Source organism: Lipophrys pholis (genome assembly GCF_963383615.2).
Source record: "Lipophrys pholis genome assembly, chromosome: 6".
NCBI lineage: Eukaryota > Metazoa > Chordata > Actinopteri > Blenniiformes > Blenniidae > Lipophrys > Lipophrys pholis.
The window spans coordinates 28595550-28612011 of NC_137629.1; the positions used below are offsets into that span (position 1 = coordinate 28595550).

The window sequence follows — 16462 nt, forward strand, 5'->3', positions numbered from 1 at the left end:
CACATCAGCATGCCCCACAGCGACGGCTGGCAGGCAGAAGCAAGAATCAAAAGTAATAATTTACAAAACAGACACAACAACTTCATTTAGATTTAATGTAATTAAATGTGGCCGATATGGATGAATCCTCATATTAAATATCCTCTTTACCAGTTACAACTTCATGTCAGCAAAACATCAGGAGAACCTTTCTGAAGAGCATCACAGTCCTCTACTTTGTTCCCTCTCTCTCTTTTTTTTTTTTGGTCTGTTTAAACTTGTTCTTTGTGTTCTGAGCGAACCCCTAACTGTTTTAAGGAATGTTTCATGTTTGACTCGTTTGTTGGTTGACAGTTATATTCTCGCCAGAATATGAGTGAATAGTAAAGCGAACTCTTTGGTTTCCTGGATGTCAGTTTTAATATGATCGGAGTTTAAAAAGTTTTTCAGTATTCGTTTGTACTTTAGAGGATATACAAGGTGTAACATATTTCCATCGAGGAATAAACAAGAAACTATTTGAAACTTTTTTTTTTTTTGACAGCTTTGAAAAATCTCTAGAAAGTGCTTTTTTTTTTTTTCCTCTTCTGCTCTCTGAATAATGACACTTACACCCTCAAAAAAGCTTTTTTCCGTAATATAAAGAGCAAGTACACAAACAGAGTGGAATGCTTTAAGGCCGATGCGTAAAAAAATATAGCCACACAGAAATATGTGTAAATGTATAAGCTTTAAAGCCAGAAGTTTAAAGGCATTTTTACGCTGCCGAAGCTTTGATTGAAAAGCACCCTGACTTCCCCAGTCTGACCGATACGTAGCCAAGACAAACGGTAAGATGCGTCCAGCCCAAACATAAAACCCAAGAGTTTCTCTCAGGTTAAAGGTAAACATTGACTCGTCAATTAAGACCAACAGTAAACTTGTAAAACGATGGCAGTTTAGATTTCAGATGAATCAATGATGAGGACTGAGGTGGTTTCAGCCGCTGCTGCGCTGCATCAGGTCACCGTTATTTCAGCCTGGAGGCTGAAAATGTGCATATTTATATTTATATATATATATATATATATATATATATATATAGAGAGAGAGAGAGAGATACGCTGGTGAATTTGGCATCACACGGTTACCTTGTGCCAATGTGTTCGTGCTACAAGTTTGTTCCAATGGGTGGCATGGTAAGGCTTTAGTGCTGAATGTGTGCTTGTGTTGTGTGCGGTTTGTGTTGCGTCCAGACTGCGAAGCGCCACGTGACTTCCTCTAGCTGGATTTCTTCTGCTCAGTAACGCCCGCCCCTCTCGACTTGTTCAGCGCCACGGTCGCCTGAGGAGAGAAAAACGGGGAGGACTTCATCCGACTGCACTCTGGGAAGAAGGGCAGGTTGCAGTTCAAGTACTTTTCTGTTGACTGGTTGTGGCAACTTCGCTGAAACTGCAGTTTCAAAGCCACTTCCGCTTTTATGCGTCAGAGAAATGTACCATCAACGGAGCACAAGCAGGCGCACTTGTGTTATTAAGTGCCTGTTGCAGGTTTGCTATCAACGGTTCAACATTTACTGTCTTCAGTTCACATAAATATGGTTTTGTTTTTGTTTGGTTTTTTTCAAATCACAGAAGAAGGTTACAACACTATTTTCAGAAAGAGTGTGTGTTTCTGATGCCACCTTTCGGGTTTTACACAGTTTGATAAAAGCTCACTTCCCTAAACCAGAACCATCCACTGGCGCTCAACTCGTTGAACTCCTGTCAGAGCCTCACACTGAGAAGAGTGAATAAAACACTACATTTCTGTCCATTCTCTTCAGCCGTTTTATAGAGATATGAAAAGATTGCTTTCAGGCGGTTGAGTAGCCGACCTGAAGATCAACACAGGAAGCAGCACCGTCACATAATTCTAGTCCTGACAGGGAAGTAATGACAGGAGTACTTCGCAGCAGAGGACGCAGTAGTATAGTGGTTAGCGGTCTACTTTCTGTGACCGTCACCTTGAAGCAGGACCGCAGATGAGCTGGAGACATTTCTTTTATTTTGCTAAAAATACAAATGAACACGGTTACGTGTCATTTAGAAAATCATGGCATTTGTGGAAATAGTTTATATCTGGCCAAAACTGTATACAAATACCACTGTCCTCTAATATAATCTGTTGTTTAAAACAAAGGTTGCTAAACACGCTCACTTGTCCCGTCTATTATCTCGTTTTACGTGTACTACCGTGTGACAATTCTTTAGATTTGATCAAATTCAGAAAATCAATCAGATGGCCCTGTGCACTAAGTGGGAGTAGGAGTTTTTCACAGCAGTGTCATCAGTGTCAATAAATGTGATTTTTAAAGCAGAATTGTCATGCTTTGTCACTTTTAAAACCACAGATGTGGTTGCAGGTCTGATAAAGGGTTAAAACTTCACTGCTTAGTGCTATTTAGCTGTTTGAGTGTCACTGTGGCATTCCGGCTGAAAATTGTATATTAATGGATTAAAGTTTCTTTTTTTTTCCGCAGTCCCGTCTTCACTCACTTGACTAGATTAAAGGAAAATCAAAGTTGATGGAAAAAAAGAGTGAGCAGCAATTTCAAACTAAACCTCCATCTGTCCAGACAGATTACTGAACGTTACAGTGAAACTGTTGTGGTACACAGAAACTGTAAACAATGGCAACATCTAGTGGCCGTAACTGCTGTATTACATGAGATATGTTTTGTTATTCTCACCTGGTCCAGGACGACACCTGCAGCCTGGTCAATGGCGCCGCCCACATGTCTGTATCGGCCAGAGTATCGGATGAAGGCCCACGTCAGCATGGCCATCATGACCACACCCAGGGTGCAGTCACACACCAGGGCGAAGGTCGACATGCCCACGAAGAGAAACACACCCGACAGGATGTAGAGGAGGCAGACGAGGACGAAGAGCACGGCGGGAGTCCGGAAGGCGCTGAAGAGGTTTTTGGACTTTTGGACAGGTGTTGGAAATGTGTCAATAAACGGATCTCCATACAGAGAGCAATAAAACAGACTTTGGCCTCACCTCATTCTGTTTGCTGTAAGACTGCCACATTTCTTCCAGCTCCTTCTCCAGCTCGGATTGGTAACGGTCACAAAACTCCTGTCCTCCCATCTTCTTGGTGGATGAAAAGGTGCGGAGAGCCTCTTTGACGAAGAACGTGCTTTTTTCCTCCAGAGATTCAGGAGCCACGTAGGGCAGATCCCCCCCACACACCTGAGGACACGAATGAAAGAGACACACTTATTTCTGTTTACTTTAGAAACTGTTTTCACTGTAAATAAAATAAAACATTTTTTTAATTTTAACAAATAGAGGACATGTTATTCTCATGATGTGTTTATTTACCATATAACAGACACATATGTCACTTGTGCATCCAGAACTAACCTTCTCCATGTTCTTGTAATACTGATCTTTGGCATTGGCCACAGCTGCCAGGTTGTTCGCCTCTGCTGTGGCCTGGAGGGATGGCAGACATGTTTAATATGCGAGTGAGACCCAAAAGCCTCAGAGAGGGGAAAAAGTTGACACTAGCAGCAGCTGCACGTACCATGAGCATCGTCTTTGGCTCAGGCAGATCTTCTCCCTGATAAATCTTGATGTACGCCTGGTGACAGGACATAGTCTGAGTTAGGAGGAGCTGAGCGGAGGATTCAGTGCACCTGTTTGGATGAGGAGGATCTTACCTTGAAGAACTCCAGCAGGCCCCGGCAGGTGACTTTGTTCCCGTTTATTTCTTTTGCGGCCACCCGATCTGGATGCAGCAGCTCAGGAATGAGACTCTGCAGCTGGGTTTTGAACTCTGGGGCCACATCTGACAAAAACACATAGAGGTAAGCTCAGGAGCATGCTCAGCTTATGGAGCGCTCCGCTCAGTCACATAAAGGACCCGAGCTTTTGAAAAAACAAACAAAAAAAAAAACATGGAATAGAACATTAATTTAAATGGGAACGTTTACATTAATTGCCCACATAGCTTATACATTTTTAATCAGGGGACTTTACCAGTAAGTTGGCCCTCGAAACTAGGGCTGGTCGCGACCTTTAACCCGGGGTGGGGCAACAAGAAGCAGGAGATGTCGGTGAAGCATGAATGAATGTGCTCCCTCACGGTTTGCAGCTCTTCGTGTTGGGTGTCGGTAACCTTGGAAAACACATTCATACATAAAACCTGCTATTAAGACCGTCCATGTTCAACGTCATTTTTTGTACTCCATGTCGCACATCAATAACTCTTCCAGGACAACAAAACATAAATGGTACCTGCAAACGTTTGTCCAGAAATTCATCACCACCTTTAAAGCCGTATTTGTATTCATACGGGAAGCTCCAGTCCCTGATTAAAAACATCAAAGACTGCAGGGAGACAAAGAAAAGTGAAGTATTAATATGCATGTGGACGGCACACAAAGAGAAAACACATCACTATTTACGGTGCATAAAATGTTGTGATTTCGAATCACCTGAAACGGCTTCAGAAAGATCTCATCCATGGCGAGACGACCGTACTCTGTGAAGAGCTGTGAGGAGGAAGCACCCATGGTGCCACATTAATACCGAGACCACAGCAGCTATATATCTCAATTATTATTATATTTGCTAAGAAGTTCCCCTTCCTCAAAGTGGAAATAGTTTGTCCTCGACTGACTTGATCGTCAAGTTTCATGAAAGCTAAAAGCTCTGATAATCTTTACAGCATTGCTGCACAAGTTCAGCATCAGAAACGGCGTCATACAAACACAAACAGACCTGCAGCTGCTGCAAGTCGTCCTCCTGAATATTCTGCGAGAGATTGTAGATCTGCAAGAGAGGAAGAGTGTGAGCTCTCCTCACTGGAGCACGGGGCGAATGGAAACGAGTGAAAACCAGATGAGGTCAGTCACCTGAACCGAGCTGGTCATGGTGCTGAGGGCAAAGATGGTGGCGCAGTCCTTTACGGTGGACTGGTCATCGAATGCTCCCTGAGTGTCCATCAACACCACGGCCACCTGCAACAACAGCAGAGATACAAAACACCTGAATCTGACGGCTTCTGGCTGCTGCTGTATGCAGGAACAATGTGCTGCAGTGTGATTTGTTGGTATACGATCATTCAGACAATCGGCAACTTCACGATGCTTTGGACAGAAATACATCAAAACCTTAAACAGTGGTATAGAGGTAGAGATCGTCTTAAAGTGAGACGACCCTCGAAGTTTCCAGGAGTACCCGCAGTAGTCTAAAGATGTGTAACAGGTTAATTGGTGACTTTAAACTGCCTGTCAGTGTGAGTGAATGTGCTTCCTGCAGCCATTAGCGCGCACGTTTCGACAAACTCATGATGAAGCTTTAATGCTATTTTCTTAGCAACAAGGGAGCAGCACTGATCTCCCTACAAGTCTGGTTTTGTCCTGTCTGCATTCTGAAATAGTGCGACCTCTAGTGGATGAATTAAGAATGAAATAAGAAATGAAGAATTGCATCTGATTAGGATGCAAATTGAACCTGAAATCTATAGGTTGTATTTGCAACCTGCAGAGGTGCCCAAAGGGGAAAGGGGAAGATCTGTAGAATTCAGCTATAAGGAAAAAACTACTCTAATGTTGCCTCAGATATTAATGAGTGATGAAGAAAAGACCTGGAGGACAGTTGCCAGCACATTTCTCTTCAGGTTCATCCAGTAAACCTCCTCCTGCACATGTCGACACACCTGTGTTTGATCAGTTCTGCCAAGTGGAATATTTTAACATATCACCACTTATGTAGAAACGAAGCTTCAGCTGAAAAGCCTGGATTCATCAGTCTGACTTTTTCCACCATTTCGACTATATTCTTTTGCTTTTTATTTATTTATTTATTTATTAAAGTTTCAAACTTGGTAAGAACTTTAAATGCACACCTGGATGACTAGTGACACCCAGATCTGTGTGTCACTGCTGGACGAGCCCGAAAAAGAGCAGGTGGATAATCACCAAACCCAAAAAAAAGACAAAAGACAAAAAAACTTGGACGTTTCGGTACAAATGTTCATTGGTCATTTTGTTTGTACGTTTTTGGATCAGTGACAGAACAGCTTGTATGTTGACGTGTGAGCACCTCTGTTCCATCGCTCCTTGTGACAAGGAAAACGTCACTCCACAGCTGGATGCCAGTCGTCTCCGGTTCTGAACCTCCCCGCCAAGAAAACCCAGTCAGAGGCTCATCGTCTTCGCCCAGCCAGTTCTCGCTACCCTGCAGAGAAACAGGTTACGCTTACATCTTCTAGAATAGTGCCAGAAAGCCTGCTGCTACTTGAACAATCTATACAATGATTTATTTATATTAGCTTTCCCACGATTTGAGCATGTGGACAGAGGGAGATGGGATATCAAACCAGCAACCTTCCGACTGAGAGGCAACCACCAACCGAGTCACAACCGCCTCAGTCTCATTCGAGCACTGAAAGAGTTTCCGCACGCAGAGAGCCATAGCAGACGTTATAGCTTGAAGTGAAAATGGAAAATCCCTCCGCTGTGCATAATTTACAACACAAAGTGGTACTTAGTGAGCCGTGCAGCGTTCACGTCATTATAATCTCCCCGGTTGTTTGTTTTACTGCCCCGGTATAATGAGGACTGTGATTCAGTGCCTGAAGGGGGCGCTACAGGAGAGATATTGGAGCCCTCAAAAAAATGGATGTGACTCATCCATCAGGACAGTGGGTGTGACACATTTTGTGACAATGGTTTATAAAATATGCAGTGTCTACTCCTTAATGGACTTTATTGTGATTGCATCTTTTTGTGAACTTGTTGGTTCACATGTTGCAGCAGGGAGGGGTTCTAACGTGGAACGACTGCATGTGAGTGGTGTTCTCACACGGTCCGTGGTTTCCCAGGTTATCACACCTTCAGCACAAGACAAACTCGTCGGGGCTGCTCTTTAACCCTCAGCAGGCATCGATTACTTACTAATGTAAAATTATTTCCGAAAATATTAATGTAGAGACCGTTTGTTAGTTTTCTTTGGGTTTTTTTTTTTTAACTCTGGAAGTGAAGTCGAGAACATTTTCATGATTCAAACTTTATAAAATAGATCTTAATTTATTATCAAGTAGCTCAAATGCTGATGCTTTGTCTGAAATAAGATGTTTTAATAAGTTTCTTTAAGCTCCCTCTTGAAGCGAGGCTGCCAGCATACAGTATTTAACGCATGTAATTTGACCCCAGGCTCAACTGCTTGAAGGTTGTTGCAGGGGTCAACCTGTCCGGACGGAATGTTTAAAGCAGCTTTCTCCTCTCTAGAGTTTAGGTAAAACTTTCTTAACTGACATTTGGACCACCATTACTGTAAACACACTTTATCTTTTATTCTTGACTGAAAATGTAGAAAAACCCTAACCTCACCGCATTAAACTGCTTTATTCAGTATTTATATATATTTCTGACTTTATAATCATCACCTGCATCATAAACCACGTCTGCTGCTGCTCGAGCTGACCTCAGGATCAATTTCAACTATATGAATGGAAAAGCATTGATATATGCAACACAGAAACTGTCACGTTAACATTAACATCAAGGTTAATGGCAAGCCTACCCCCCCCCCCCCCCAAAGGGACAAACTGCTCGAGATTGGTTGAAGTGATATGCGAGACGTGCCTGATCCTGACTCGTTCTTAAACTGTCAATCAAAAGCATTTTCAAAGTGGAAACGCTCACCTCCTATTCTGTGTTTCAGCTCAACTCACCTTTCTGTACATGTAGCGGATCATGAAGTCCAGCAGGAAGCTCTTTCCCTTCCTGAAGGCTCCCGCCACTGACAGGACCACCACGTGTTTGTCGCGGATCTCCGGAGCCAGCAGGATCCGAGACAGAGCCTCGGTGTCCAAGGCAAAGGAGTGGTCATCCTTAGACACTGTGACGATCTGAACAGCTTGTGGTTCACTCCCCATTCTGCAGAGTTACTGGTCCCTGTGAACGTCACAGACAAACAGCAGGTCAATACGGGTCAATTTACTTTGGAAAATAATCATTTATTTGTATTCATGACAAACTGTGTCGTTCATAGCTGGTGAATAGTGAATCTGTGTGTGTTTTCCTTCACATTCCTTGTTGATAAAGAACTGATTGTTCCCAGTTATTTATCTATGAAAATGAGAAATCATTATTTGTTGCAGCTATAAAACCCAATGATTCATTTCACTCTTCTGAAGTTAACATTTGTCTGAACAATAAATTGGCACCACATCATGTGACAAGAGGTCTGAGACTTTCTTTCTTTGTTTTACGGCTTCTTTTTTTTTAGATATATGCAACTGTCTAAATGAGAAGTTGCTCTAAAATTCCTTGTCTGCCATTTGCACTGACGAGAGATTAAATGATCTGTCCTTTGTAATCTAATCTGTCAAAATGATGAATAGCTTTACATTTTTTTGTTTGATTCTCTCCGTATTCGTTTGTCATGCTCTATTCATAAAGGAATAGTTTAAAACCACTGTTATGGATTCTTCAAAAGGAGCAGTTTGTCATGTGGAGTTAGAACACTTTGTGGCTGTGTTGCCAAACTCTATTTTGAAATCATTTACATATTGTTCCCAAAGCTACAGAGTTGCTTTCATACGTTGCATTTCTAACTCTCACTGGTGACTGACACATTCCCAAAAGCCGGAGTAGAATTCACGCTGCACAGTGGTGTCGTGGCTATCTCATGGTTTGAGTCCAGTTTGCACTTGTGGGCACAGTCTGTGTGGAATTGGTGTTTCTAATTTGCCCCTAAGTGAATGTGAGTCGATGCATTTGCTCAGCTGGGATCGACTTGAGCACTTTGCAAACCTGAGCTGGAGAAAGCAGCATAAAGCACAGAAAGATGGAGTTGACATAAATTTTATTGAGCTGTCAAAACACTGTGTAAACTCTGAACATCCTGTTCAAGGTCACATGGTACTGGAGTCAAACCCCCAACTATTGGAGAAGGCAAGAGGATTGACCACTGCCCCACCATTAATAATTATCTTTAAAATGGTGAGTGTCATCTTTTTTGTCCCTGTTTTTCTTGAAGTAGACCGACCCACTCGTTTCCCAACGTGTGCTGGACGGGCTCCAGCCCCTGCTGTCCCACAGCAAACCGAGGTCACTTATATTGCGCCTTTTCTGTTGATTTAACAGCTTCCAAAAGCCCTTCACCATCTTACAATCACAACCGTCCATTCATGCACACATGGCGGATTAAACCTGCAAGAATAATTGTCACATAGAGCCAATAGTTCAAACTATTCACTCCATTCAACTTAACACTACAAACTACAGATTTGTCAGGGAGTCACAGAAGTTCCTCAATAATTCACATTGAGGTTGCAGAAATGTTAAGATATGTAGTAAAACTGAGACTGATCACCATTTCCAGCTTGACCGAAACATTAGAGATGAACGATAGTCCCACACAGACTCGCTCGTTGAGAGCAAATCATTTAGACTGTGCTGGACAGAACATCAGACAATATTGATCAGTGTGTGCAGCTGCCTCGGGCTCCTCTCATGGCTGTCATGCTGGCCTGGCTGTAGCTTGTGAAACAGCAAAGCCCGAACGTTTCGAAGCTCTTCAAAGCTGCTCGTTGTTGCTGCTACGTGGAGGAGGAGGAAGGAGGAGGAAGAGGAGGTCCTCTCTCTCTCTCACGGCAGGGAGGAGCCCTCACACCCCTCTCTCATCATGAGTGGGTGAAGCCCGGAGCTGGCACCAGCAGCTCCAAGGTGTGGCTGCGAGGAGGAGCTGCCGCTGCATGCCAGCCATTTCTCCGCAGTGAATGTGTCCGATGGTAAAGCCTTCTGTTCCGAGCAGCCACGAAGCAACCGCATGAACTGTTAAAGCAGCTTAGCGGCGATTAAACCTGCTTCACCGGAGCAGCTAAACTTTAACGAGCAGGAGTTGATTAGCCTTGTGAAAATATTCACAGTTCACCAACACCCCCCCCCCCTCCCCCCTCCCAAATATCGACCTTAACGAGTGGACGGTTGTTTCTGTTAAGCTAGACGGCTGCGTGCAGTCAGATAATAAACATTAACGTGTCATGACACCGTTGAATGTGCATAAACATGACACCGCAGACATAAATACAGGCCTTTCGGGTTAAAAAATAAAAAGGGCTCAGTAAGTAACGTATCTGGTTACTTTAGCGTGTGTTTCTCCGTGCAATGTTACCTTTAGCGTCTTCAAACTGCTCCAACTCGATCTCTTGCCAGTCCACAAACGTCTGAAACGTAACTTTTCACTCTGGCATCAAAACAACATGAGAACTTTTTTCCACCGTTGCTCTTCCGCCTCCAGCCAGCGCAGAGGCTCATGGGAAATGTAGTTCTATTGTGCCGGTCACCTCATGGTTAAGTCTTCTCTAAAAACTACAACCAGCCCCTTCTGCCAACTCAGCATTATTACTGTTGGAAATGTGTGTTGTTTTTTTTAATCATTAAAAAAAAAAAGGAAAGGGAACCACCAAAGAGATTATGTAAAACAGATTGCATTAAATTGTATGAGTTAAAAAAAAAAAAAAAACTAAACAAATCTTTCTCAGATTTTAGAGTGCATGTGATCGTCCGTGTTGAGGATGTAGCGCCCTCTAACTGCAACTCATTGTGAAAAAGATTGGTAGAACACACACGCACTTACTTAACTTAAGCAACAATGGCAAAATTGGGTCAAAATTTTCTACACGTGTAAAGGCTTAGAACAAAAAAACTTCAGCGAGGCCAGGCAGATTTATTCATAGAGCACCAATCAGACACAAGGCAATTGACAGAGCTTTAGAGGGAAATAAACTAAATGCTATAAAACAATGCCATTAAGAATCCTAATTTTAAAGATATAGGTAATAAAATAAATACCTTCTATTGTTTATCGTAAAGCCTGAATAAATTGTAGCTTTTAAAGGCCTGATTTGAAAGAAGTGTGTGTGTCAGCAGGAAGTCTGTTGCACAGGTGAGGAGTGTAGGAACTAAAAACTACTTCACCTTTTTTCTTCTGACTCTGGTTACACGTAGTAAACCTCTTCCTGAGGACCTCAGGGGTCTGGATGTTTCATATTCCACTAGTAAATCTGAGATGTATTTCGGCCAGAGACCATTCAAACATACATCTATTTATTAATCTATTAATCTATAAAAGCCTCCTCATAAGTCAGACTTTTCCATCTCTTTGTAGTTTGTGTGTTTTTGGTGGATTTGTTTTGTCATACAGAGCCACCTTGACTTGTTAGGCTCCTGTCCCTACACCTCGGAAATCTGTTCAATAATACATCCATCCATCTTCTATACCACTTTATCCTGTTCAGGGCCGCGGGACACTAGAACTAATCCAAGTTTACGGATGAGCGAAGGCAGGACACACCCTGGACAGGTCATCAGTCCATCACAGCACAAACACAGAAGGGCAGAACATGCAAACTCCACACAGAAAGACCCAGCCGGTATTTGAACCATGACCATCTCACTGTGAGGCTAGAGCGCTGAACGCTGCTCCACCGTGTGGCACCAGTTTAATAATACATCTATGAATATGGTTACAAAATGAAAACAGGCTTCTTTAAGTCACAAGAACAGCATTACAGATTTTATTCATTAGATTACAAAATACTATTTTTTCTAATAATAACAATATATAAAGGTAACAGTGTATCCTGAAATGTAAAGAGGCTTAAATGGCAGTGTTTTAGTAACAATTCCAATCAAAATATTCCTGATTGAAGACAGAGAGACAACATCATTTACATAAAATCTGATCTTGCGAATGTACCCTGGCAATAAAAACAGATTAAGAAGTAAATATGGAAGTACCGTTATGATGTTTCATATTTCGAGAATATAATCTACAATTGCAGTCGCACCATAAATTAAATATTTCGACTAACTGTTACAATCACCTCTGTTTATAAAGATGAGTTATAATAAGACACATCAGGGTTTTTTTCTACATAACATGACCGCTACAACAACTCATAGTCATTACAATCATTACAAAGTGGGTGTGAGTTACTGAATTATTATTTGTGTACTTTTTCCAGCAGAGGTAAATAACAATTTCACTCTGAAAACATCAGGATCAGAAAACAGAACATTTTAGATGGAAGCACTCCTTCTTCCCCCTGAGAAAAAAACTTAATCGGTATGAAAATCACAGTGGAATCCCTAAAAAAGCAATAATGTTAATACTTTTCTATGAGATAGAAATGCATGGTTTATTTTTATCCATGTTTTGTGTTTGCCTTTCATGAGTTATGTCCTGGTTGTTAAGATCTGATATGATTGCATTAGAACATCAGCATGTGCATTTGCAGTGCTTCAGTCTGAGTGAAACTTTAAATTAGTTCATCAGTTAAATAGAAAAATTTAACTACAGAGCAAAACACAAACATTAGGGCAGTGTCCGTACGCTGGAAGCACAAACATCGCTCCTGCTTTTGGTCCCGTTTTCACGAAAACGTTTCATGTGACACCTAATCCATGAAAAAACAAAGAAAAGAAGTGTTTACATTGCAGCAGAGGACACACTGACAACAATGTAGTTAGTATGCCGGGGTCACCGGAGGGCGCTGTCACTGTCACATGTTCAGAGATCAATACGCTATTTTTTTTTTCTTTTTGATACGCTGTTAACGTAAACAAAAGTATTGAGTGCGCATGAGCAGAAACAGCACTTTGTCACCTCCTGCAGTCTCTGCAGGACAGAATCGCGATTGTGAAAGAATCTTTCCACCATGGGAGCCGGTATAAAAACTTTGCAGATACAGTGGATCCGCACACCGGTCTCGTGTAAATGAACCCCCCCAAACATGAAGAAAGTTTTACGGATGCACTCGTAGTCGTTGTCGTGTAAACGGGGCCTCAAACTCATCCATTGAGAGTATTTGTGTTCAGTGGTTTAAAGCTTGTGATTGCTTAAGTGGACGTGATTTAATATCCACCCCCTGCAAGATCGAGCAGCGACCCTGCGGCCTCTTGGGCCTCAGCGTCGAGCTGAAGGATCTCCACAGTCTCCAGGTCCAGCTCGGTGTCGCCCGGCAGCACCAGGTACTGGTACTGTTGAGACTGGTAATAGTGTAACTCGATGTAGCCGCTGTCTGACAGGGGGTCCTTCTCCATCTCCTCCCCGACCTCCTCCATGGTGACGAGCTCCTCGTGATCCGGGGTCAAAGGGCACGGCAGGTTTTCGGCGAAAATGGGGTTGTCGGTTGTCAGGATTTGGGGTGAGGAGGCGGAGAGGAGCAACGTGTGAGAAAGAGGATCTGCATGAAGAAGAAAACAACATACGATTTGAAAAAGTAATAGATTAATAGGAAAAATATTAATAACAATTTGTTGCACGTGTGAGCAGCCACTTGGAACACATGGCTCCATACGGCACAGAGGCTCGGAAATAAAATGAGGGGACTCATAAAGGAGCCTAAGAGCGAGGCTGTTGGTGGGTTGCCATGGTAATGGAGGGCAGTTGCCACGACAACAGGACCCAAACAAGGGAACAATGTTGCATGCTGAGAAAGCTGCACCTAATAAAAGTGTCACTGAAGGCTGTTACTCCAACGATACAACCCTGTCAACTATCATAAATTTATACGAAGGCAAATACCGACGTTTCTGTTCAAATTTCGGGTTTTTTCCAAAATGCTACGGGAGAGTTAATAGAGCGATAGAGAGAGAGAAGGCGGTAGAGAGCGATAGAAAGAGCTCAATGATCATCACACAATAGGTAAGTATTCATGACACTCAATATGTATGTTCATAAGCCGATTTAGTGTTGTGAGCCTCCTGTGAATCACTGACCTGATACTTCTATTGATTCACACACTGCAGGCACCTCATATTCAGCTCCTTCCAGCCTATGCACAAGACAAACAAACATAATGACAGCTCAGTGTGATATGCCATTAAAATGTTGAATAAGGTAGAACCATTACACCCAAGGTAGGTTTTAATTACACAATATAGAAGCAATCCGGAGAAAAAAGCAGAACACAGCTTGCACAGATGTTTACCCTCTTCTTTTTTTAAATTTTTATTTTTTAACGCATACCCCAACAAAAACAGACATTATAGTTATATCTGAAAAACAGTGCTGTAAGTTATTGTTTACTTAGTTTTCCTGAATAAAGATAAAACCAGAAGTCGGAAGAAGAATCTTTGGTGTCACTCTGCTGTCATCAAAGTGAAATAATGCTTCATAGTTGACCTTTGTTATAAGTAAAAACTTACTTAAAACATAATGTTCAAAAATTCCATAAGAGTTGCTTTATGGCCTGTTTTAATGTCGTATGAAATACTTGCAAATTATCAACGGTCAAATGTTGTACTGACGAACCAACTGTATTGGAAGGAACATTTATAAAGAGTCGAAAGATAGCGACTGAAAAAAAAAAACATGGACATATTAATATTTTATTACATCTGCATATTAATGATGTTAATGATGATTATTGAAGACACTTACAGTTCAGGCTTGTTAATCAGGTTGCTGTTGGTGCTATGATAACTGTGGGTCTTCCTCAGCACCTCGAGCAGCACTGTCCGATACTCCGGACACACACACCAGAGCGATCCCTTCCCCACTGACTGAAACAGACACAGAGGAACACTTGAAACACCACGGGGAGAAGACATTATCATTTCTCACTGGGACGACTAAAGCTGGAAGCTTCAGGCCAGTTTACTGGCTTCACCGCTTGCAGATATAGCACATGTCCTGTGATTTAAACACTCTTTCAACCCCACCTGGCTCTTGTCTCTCTGAATCCGACAGAAGCTCTTGCTCAGGGACAGATTGTGTCTGACAGAGTTCCTCCAACCACCAGTGGCCGTACTGTAGTAGGGAAAATTGTTCACAATCCACTCGTAGATTTCTTTCACTGGCAGCCTTTTGTCTGGAGACTCTTCTATTGCCATAAATATGAGGCTACTGAAGGAGTAGGGCGGCTTGGATGAGGCCGGAGGAAGAGGCTGGAGGGGTGACGAAGGCTCACGTTGAGGCAGCGGTGTCATTTTAGTGAGCGGCTGCAGCGGCAGCAGGTTTCCTCTCTGGTGCAGCCAGCTGAGACAGGTCAGATCATCCTGGTCAGATAGACTTTCTGGGCTGAGGCATTGTGTGTTTTGTCCTTTGAGGCAATGAGATGTGGTGCCGTTAGAAAGCGGGGAGGAGGAGGAGTGAAGAGAATCTGCCGTTGCAGGGGAAAGTGAGGTTGGGGACGGGGGAAATGAGATGGGCGAGAGTGGGAGCGAGACGCAGCCATCTGAGGAGGGGAGCAACCGGGGCCCTCCAAATGTGGCGGGACAGGTGGACGAGGAAGGCAGTATGAGAGAGGTTTTCTCCATTTGTCTGTCTCTCAGGAGCAAGCTTCTGGCTCATTCAGCTCGACCGCTGCAAGCAGAGGAGAAGAGGAATGAAATACAAACATCCTGAAACAATCTGGTGATTTTCATTTTTTATTACAGACGTAGAAAAAAAAATAAAAGAGTGATCAGTTTGCATACCAGTGCACATCATGCACAACACACTAAAAACAAAGATGACATAAGTGGACAACAGATTCAGACAACATGCCAAAATCTGATTATCCCTGTTTTTTTTTATTTTTGTTTTGAAAAACAAAATGTTTCAAGATTGTCGGCCTGCAGAGCAGAACTGATGTAGAAATATTGTATAAAAATAATTTAAAAGTGAATAACCTCACATTTGCTTAAGATTCCGATTTTTGTCATTTTTTTAAGATGAAGAAAAAAAAGGCGAGTCATTGTTTTAATGTGTTTTAGGTTGATTGAGGAATATCAGGGTATCTCGACACTTTGAGGTGACTGAAATGATAAACAGAAACAAAACACAGCTGAAGTTTTGCAGTCAGCTGATTGTTTTGGCTGACTACCATTCAAAAAAAAAATTAAAACATGCAGGGTGTGAACTCTGGGCTCGTTACAGGTTTTTTAAATGGTTAAACAAAGCAGGACTGAAGTAAAAAGTCATCACCTTAATCCAGTTAAATGTTTTCCACTCGTCTGCCTTCACCAAGCGTTCAAAGTTCGCTCTTGCAGGACCAAAAGCTGCTCAGTCAACAGGTGCAGCTCAGAGTCAATCTTCATCTTCAGCTTGTTATAAACGATGCAGGGTTTTTTTTTTTTGACAATCACTTATTAGATAAATTGAAGTTTTCACCTCCTAAAAGTTATTGTACGATGCCACATGGCTCTGCAAAGCAGTTCCAACGGGCAAATGGCGGAACAATATAAAGTTTCATTTAGCCGCCTCTCCCCCTGCACAGGTGAAGCTTCCGGCGCTCAAAGCCACAAAACTAAGACACACCGATTCACTCACCGAACCACCAGAACACGGATCCGCCCGCTCGACCAGCCCGGGACCGCTGGCTGCGAAGCTGCAGGTGAAACCCAGACGTGGAGAAGTGGAGTCGCGGTCGGACACCTCTGTCTGTGTTGCTGTCCGCCGTCACCATGGGAACCGAAAGGACGCTCAGCGCGCATCTACGGGCGCGC

At 42.7% G+C, this 16462-nt stretch overlaps 2 protein-coding genes across 2 annotated transcripts; both read right to left on the reverse strand.

Annotated features, from left to right (window-relative positions):
* Nucleotides 1-1103: 1103 nt before the first annotated feature.
* On the reverse strand, nt 1104-10272 carry LOC308110774 (atlastin-3-like). Its single transcript, XM_080465336.1, has 14 exons — nt 10140-10272; nt 7693-7915; nt 6060-6194; nt 4868-4972; nt 4734-4784; nt 4448-4504; nt 4248-4340; nt 3990-4128; nt 3671-3798; nt 3535-3591; nt 3372-3443; nt 3006-3197; nt 2690-2929; nt 1104-1302 (listed from the first exon to the last, which is right to left on the reverse strand). The coding sequence occupies exons 2-14, from the start codon at nt 7894-7896 to the stop codon at nt 1240-1242; spliced, it is 1536 nt and encodes a 511-aa protein (XP_080321462.1). The 5' UTR covers nt 7897-7915; nt 10140-10272; the 3' UTR covers nt 1104-1239.
* Nucleotides 10273-12883: 2611 nt separating this feature from the next.
* LOC308111349 (uncharacterized protein) lies at nt 12884-15292 on the reverse strand (the record flags this gene model as incomplete). The annotated part of the gene is made up of 4 exons (XM_080466211.1): nt 12884-13215; nt 13751-13806; nt 14415-14536; nt 14696-15292. The coding sequence occupies 4 exons, from the start codon at nt 15290-15292 to the stop codon at nt 12884-12886; spliced, it is 1107 nt and encodes a 368-aa protein (XP_080322337.1).
* Between the last annotated feature and the right edge of the window lie 1170 nt (nt 15293-16462).

Bases quoted from the DNA above. Each gene is read 5' to 3' on its own strand.
- LOC308110774 (XM_080465336.1), bottom strand. From the start codon at position 7,896: ATGGGGAGTGAACCACAAGCTGTTCAGATCGTCACAGTGTCTAAGGAT. The intron at 4,973-6,059 runs GTGCTCACACGT...CTGTTGTTGCAG, and splicing joins CAAGGAGCGATGGAACAGAG to GTGGCCGTGGTGTTGATGGA. The intron at 4,785-4,867 runs GTGACTGACCTC...CCTCTCTTGCAG, and splicing joins CCATGACCAGCTCGGTTCAG to ATCTACAATCTCTCGCAGAA.